The sequence below is a fragment of the Orycteropus afer genome, unplaced genomic scaffold (genome assembly GCF_000298275.1).
Source record: "Orycteropus afer afer isolate SDZICR_OR568_19922 unplaced genomic scaffold, OryAfe1.0 scaffold00026, whole genome shotgun sequence".
NCBI lineage: Eukaryota > Metazoa > Chordata > Mammalia > Tubulidentata > Orycteropodidae > Orycteropus > Orycteropus afer.
In genome coordinates, this window is record NW_006921613.1 from 17,039,993 (window position 1) to 17,046,380 (window position 6,388).

Genomic DNA, 6,388 nt, shown 5'->3' on the forward strand with positions numbered 1-6,388 from the left:
CTTTTTCACATGGAGCCATTGGTGGGTTCAAACTACCAGCTTTTTGGTTAGTAGCCAAATGCTTTAACCACTGTGCCACCAGAGCTCTTTCTGGATCTCTCACAGCCCCTCAACTCCTTGTCTCTTTGGCATTCCCCTATCCTGGGTATCTGATCCTGGTTATTTGTTCCTCAGCTCTTGACCCCATGGAATGCAGATCCCCTTCCCAGGAAGCCTCTTGTCCCTTACCTCCCCCAAACCAAATTATGTCTTCAACCTAGGCTATTCCCTATACTCAAGCATTCCCACTCATTTTCAGAAATCAGCTGACTCCTCAACTTTTTCTCTCTTCATGTATCCTGACTATATTCTTTGGCAACACTGGGTCCTGGAACTGCTTCCAGTTATCAAAGGTACCAAAGTCCCCTGAGATAAATGATAATGCTGGTAGAAGCAGAGAGGTAGAAGCTGGACCCAGCAACTAAGCAATGGATGGAGTCAGAAAAAGCCTAAGCAGTACTACAGCGTCTGCAATGAACTTGATTTATTGTTAGAGTTGGAGGTGGCTCCATTACAGCAGCTGGGAAGTATAGCAAGGAAGTGTGGGGAGGAGCACAGCACAGCAGTAAGGGGATGGTGGGAGCTGGAAGAAAACAAGGCAGGCTCATTTTGGTTTCTACACAGTTTGGCAGAGAAGCCTAGCCCAGATGACTGTCAGCCTCTGGGTTTCTCAGTCCAGCAGTAGTCTGGCAGGGCTACTCATTGGCTTGTTTGAGGTGAGGTCCTCCATGGGGTAGTATTTTCATTTCACTCTATAGGCATTAAGCTTTAGCTCAGCTTCATCTTCTTTTCTTTCCTCCGTCTCATTTTCCTCAAGTCCTCTCGCGTGGCCTGAACCTCCCATATCCTCTAAGAATTTGGGGCTGAAGAGGCAGCCATTATTCCCATTTCAGCTGCAGGATGGCATAGTGGAATGTTGGGGAGTCAAATGTTGGGGAGTCATTGCTTGGGTGTCAAATGTTGGGATGTCAGGCAATGGCTTATTTTTAACCCATTACACACCAGGCCATAGCAGATGACCACATGCAGAGAAGCCAAGCAGGGGATGAGAAAGGATCAGGATAATTGGAATAGGATGGGTGACAAACTTCAAAGGATCAGGGAGTTTGAAATAATTCTGGGTTGGGACTGGGCTCTCCTTGCCCCTTTGTACTGCCCAGTAGGCCTGGTCTGGGTACACCCCTGGGGATGTGAATGGTATGAAACAGAGGCTGGGGGAGAGGATAGCTCCATTCTTCTCCCCCAGTTTGTTGGTCAAAAGAGCTTCAAGTTTTGGATTGAGACATTCAGATATGCAGGGAAGCAGTGGGACAGTGTAGCAGCGGTGTATTCCCAGCCCCCTACTGGAACCCAGACCCTGGTGGGTAAGGGAATGGGAGATGGAGGAAAGGGTGCAGCTCTGGGTACCTCACTGACATATCCTGTCCTCAGGTCACATAAATTACTACTAGAAATCCTGCCTAGGATGTGAAATAAATAGATTGACATAAAAAGGTCCCTGGGGTTGGGGATACCTCCCTCCATGAGGGAGGAGGCTGCTTTCTGAGACCCATCCTCACTCCCCACCCAATTCCAGCATTTGGCAGTGCTAAGACAAGGTGTCACTCCAGGGTTCTTAGGCATCAGATGACCTTCTATCCTCATTGTATGCCCTCCTCGTGTTGTATTCCTATTACCTTTCTATTCCTGTAAACTTTGGTTTTGAGATCTCTCTCAGATATGGGTGAGGGGGAGACAACTCCTCCCATTTAGCACAGCCCAAGTCCCTACAACAAGGCATCTGCCTACCCTCCACCCCCAGCTCCCATCTCCCTCAACCCCAAAGGACTTAGCAGTAGCCATTTTCTAAGGGAGCTGGGAGAGAAGGGATCCTTAGGGAAGGGAGTGTGGTTCTTTCAGAACTCAATCTTGCAGGCTGGAAAGGACTCATCCTGCATAACCACAGTGCTGCTGCTAGCCAAGACCAGGACGTTCAGTTGTTGCTGCTGTTCATGAGTCTGCTGGTACCACTCACGAGTCACTTCTGTGTCATGAGTAGGGATCAGAGTCACCTAGGAGGGAGATAAGACATGTCTGATGTGAGAATGTGAAGGGAAGAAGGTAAGTGAAGGGGTGGGGCACCTGAAGGTCTCCCCAGACATTGCTACCTATAGAAAGTATCCAGTCCTTTTAAGAATAGGGAATGTGTTCCACTATTGCCTCTGAGTGAGATTTGACTAAATTATCTCCTTACAGTCCCTTGCTACTCACCTGAAGATTCTCCCCCCACTGGGCCTTGCCTTCCAGCAGGGCATCCAGTACAGCCCGGCTTGGCTCGCCATTGGCAGGGTCATTCCCACTGACCACATAGTAGGATGCACGAACCCGACGGAAGAAGTCAAGGTCAGCAGTCTTGCCACTGCAATGATTCGGGATATAGGCGAGATCCACATACACAGGAGCACCAGAGCCACCCTTGGAACCCAAGGCCGCTGTAGAGATAAGCCAGCACTCATTGTAGAGGGAAGGGAGAACACTTTTGGCAACTTTCTCCCTCCCTCCCATTCATGGAGGCTTTGACCTGCCACACCCACCCCAACCTACCCTCTCTTCCACTTTTATACTTACTTGGTCCTGCCTTGAGTCCATTGACTAGGCCTTTGGACATGGGACTGTGTCCATCTTTTTCCTCTCCTGGGGCAACCTGGCTTGGAGTGCTCCGTGGTCGGAGTGGGGTCCGGGATGCTCGATCTGCAGGCCCTTTACCAGGGGTGGGTGAACGTTTCCCTCGAAGATCTAGACGCCGTGCGGGGGATCCTGGCTTGGCTCTGCCTGGGGCCCTGCGCCCTACTCGCCCCTGAGCCTTCTCCTTTTCTCGTAGCCTTTCCACCCTCCCAGACTCTGAGCTGAGCCCCTCAGGGTCGGCCATGCACACATCAGGGCGAGGAGGGGATGGGTGGGGGTCTGGCTGGGGTATAGGGGGTGGGTCATGGCCAGGCCGGGGATGGTGAGTTCCACTGACTCCCCCAGCTTTGTCCACAGGCAAGAAGTCCCCATCTTCATCTGAGTCAAGGGCTGCCTCAGCTGTGATGGATGGACACTCCTCAGTTTCTGGTGGAACATCAGAATCTGACTGTGAGGAGCCTGAGTCACTGGCTGATGTTGGGGGTGTCTCATCAGCCACAGGGCATGGGCCTCCTGTTGCCCCTGGGCCCCCCACCCTGCGTCTTCCCCCTCTCCCTTCCAGCCGAGCTTCCTCAGTCGACAAGTCACTGTCTTCTGTGGATCGGGACAGGGGTGGGTTCAGGAAGGATGGGGAAAGCTCTCCACGGTGGGGCCGAGGCTCAGCAGCACATCCCTGGGGCCCAGCCTCAGCCTCAGGGGAGACACTGCTGGGTCGGCCTTCAGGGACTCCTCCAGAACTCAGTGGCTGCTCAGGGGAGAGCAGTGTGTCAGGTCGGGTGCCCCTCTCAGCTCCCTCAGGCCAGGCCCCTCGTTCCCAGGCAGGGCAAGTCTCAGCCTTTTCCTTCTCAGCCTGGGCCAGGCCAGGCCGTGGTGGTTTGGAGCTGGTTTCAGTTGGGCCATTGGCTGCACAATCCTCAGAGGGACATTGGGAGGGGCTTGGCTTCTTGGTGGCTGCCCCTGAGCACTCCAGGCGGCAGGGCAGGGTGCCATCATCCATGTCTCCAGGCTGGCTTGGAGCTGGGGCCAAGTCCAGTGAAACTGGGGATGCTGGGGTAAGAGGAGCTAGGTTCCAGAGACTGTGGGCAGCTGGTTCTATTCCTGGAACTAGCTCTTCAGACCCCTGTTCTGCAGACTGCAGACATGGAGGGAAGTGTTCAGCCACACTGGAAATCACAGGTGTGGTGGCCTCAGAGGAAGAGCCTTCAGACAGAGCTGGCGAGGCAGGTCGTGGCAGACTGGAGAGGAGAGGAGCCCCAGGAGAGCTGGGTGATGGAAGCTGAGGCAGTGAGGAGTCCAGGCTGGGGGCCTTGGTCACTTCTAGGTACTCATCATGCCGGCCTCTTGTGGGGGGCCCTGGAGCCAAAGCCAGAGCTCGGTCCCCAGAGAAAGCAAGGGAGCCACAGGGTGCTGAGCGGGGTTCAGCTGGAGAGGGTAGCTGTGGAGGAGCTGGCTGTAATGAGGAAAAGCCAAAGGCTGAGGCAGGGAAGTCCAGGCTGGGCCGGGCAGGACCTGGGGGTGAGCCCGAGGAAGGACTGGTATGTGCCTCACTTGCAGACCACAATGTGGGAGGCTCTGTAGGGATGGAGTGAGGGGGACTTGGGGACTGTGTCTCTTTCTCTGGCTGCTCCTGAGCCCCCTTCTCCAGCTCTGAGTCACTAGTGCTGTCATCCCAGTGAGTCTGGCCTGCTTCCTTGGGGGAAGCTGTGCCTCTAGGGGTCCTCCTATCTGGGCTGCAGCTCAGGATGTTATCATTAAGAGGGGGACTTAGGCCTTTGCTCAGGGGGACAGGAGCACGGGGGGGCACTGCAGGTGGTGTGGGGCTGGGCTCCAGGCTCGGTCCTGGTTCAGGCTCCTGTCTGAGGGGCACAGGGGGTCCCGCTAGGGCTGCATAGCTGAAAGTTGGAGTGTCAGATTGGAGGCTCTTAGGAGAGACAGGAGATGAAAGCTCCTTCTCTGCAGGTGTGTTTCGGTCAGCAGCCTCCTCCTTGGTTGAGATGCGTGGGGGCCAATCCCCAGCTGCTCCAAGTGGAGGCTCCCTAGTGGGACATGCAGGGCCAAGCCCAGTCAGCATCATCTGCTCATAGATGTCTGCGTACTGAAAGCTTCTCTCATCTGGGTAGGGCGTGGGCTCTCTCTGCTCCAGATCAGTTGGCTCAGGCTCCTTGCTGCCATGGCTCTCACCAGTCTCTGGGATCTTTGAACTGCAAGGGGTACTGTCAGGAGCCCCAGCCCCACTTTCTTCTTCCATTTCACCTTCAGCTTTGCGGTAATCTTTCCCCAAGGGGGAGTATGGCCCACCTTCTAATTCAGCTGCCCCCTCCTGCACGGCAGCCACCACACTGTCATACTCAGCTGTGCCCCAGGAGAAGGGCGCAGGAGTGAGTGGCTGTGGGGCAGGGCTGGGGGGAGCTGGAGCTGGGGAAAGAGGTGCAGGGGGTAGGGGTGTGTCCTTGGGCACCCATGGTGGGATGTCAGCCAGCCAGGAGGGAGTGGTAGGTTCTTTTCTCATAGGTGGCATGGGCTTAGACTCTGGAATTGGGCTCTCTTGTCCAGGGACGAGAGGAACCCTATGTCCAATCATCTCAGGAGGGGAAGCTGGAGGGGAGATGATCTCAAAAGGGGAATGGGTCAGCTTGTCTTCTTCCTCTGGTGGCAGCCCAACTGGTGACTCGGCAAGCCAGCGCTCTACCTCCAGCCCCTTCTGTGATGAGGCCTCCTGGAAACCCTTGAAGTCTGAGGCCCAGGGGATCCGGGGTGTGTGCTCCAAGGTAGGTACTTCTTGTTCATCATCTGGCCCCTCGTCAAGGAAAGTGCTCTCCCGCTCCTCAGTGTACCGTGGACGGGCCCCCTGGCCATCCAGCTCATGAGGGAACCAGACCTTCCTCTCACAGCTCAGTTCCCTCCAATATGTGTCCTGTTCTAGGGACACACCCTCTCTGCCCCTCCAGTACCTGTCCTCCTGCTCAGAAGATATGTCCTTCCATGCCTGGGCAGTCTCCTTCTGTTCTCCAGCTGGCTGTCCCCTGGTTGGAGCTGTTTCTCGCCACTCCTGGACCACATCCTGCTCCTTCCTCCAGTACTTCTCTTCCTGTTCTTGGGCCTTGTCCTTCTGTACAAGGATCTCTTCCAGCCCCTCTTGTAGAGCATCTTCCTTCTGTTCTACACCCTTGACTTTTTCTAGGGGTTTTTCCTCTAGGGTTATCTTCTTTGGTTCAATGGTTTTATCCTCCTGCACTGGGCTCCCCTGACCCCGAGTTTTGTCCTTTTCTTCCAGAGCCTTATCATTCTGTTCTACAGCCTTATTGCTTCGTTCCAGGGCTTCATCCTTCTGTTCTAAGGCCCAGTATTTAGCTTCCTTCTGTTCCTGGGCCTTGTCTGTCTGTTCAAAGGCTTTGTCCTTTAGTTCAGGAACTTCGTCTTCTGAAACCTTATCTTTATGCTCAAAGTCTCTGGCTTTTTGTTCTAAGGCTTTGCCTTTCTCTTCTAGGACCTCATCCTTCTGTTCCAGGCCCTTGCCTTCTGGTTCTGTGTCTTTTTGTTCCAAGGTCTTGTCCTGTTCCAGGGCCTCGTCTTTCAGTTCTATGTTTTTTTGTTCCAAGGTCTTGTCCTTCTGTTCCAGGGCCTCATCTTTTAGTTCTGTGTCTTTATGTTCCAAGGTCTTGTCCTTCTGTTCCAGGGCCTCATC

The 6,388-nt window shown here is 54.4% G+C and overlaps 1 protein-coding gene across 1 annotated transcript in view; it reads right to left on the reverse strand.

The window, feature by feature from the left end:
- Positions 1 to 1,934: 1,934 nt before the first annotated feature.
- MAP1A (microtubule associated protein 1A) overlaps positions 1,935 to 6,388 on the reverse strand; it is a 20,067-nt gene continuing 15,613 nt past the window's right edge. The window contains 3 exon segments of the mRNA XM_042783681.1: positions 1,935 to 2,090; positions 2,290 to 2,510; positions 2,647 to 6,180. Of these exon segments, the coding sequence (XP_042639615.1) occupies positions 1,935 to 2,090; positions 2,290 to 2,510; positions 2,647 to 6,180 (3,911 nt within the window).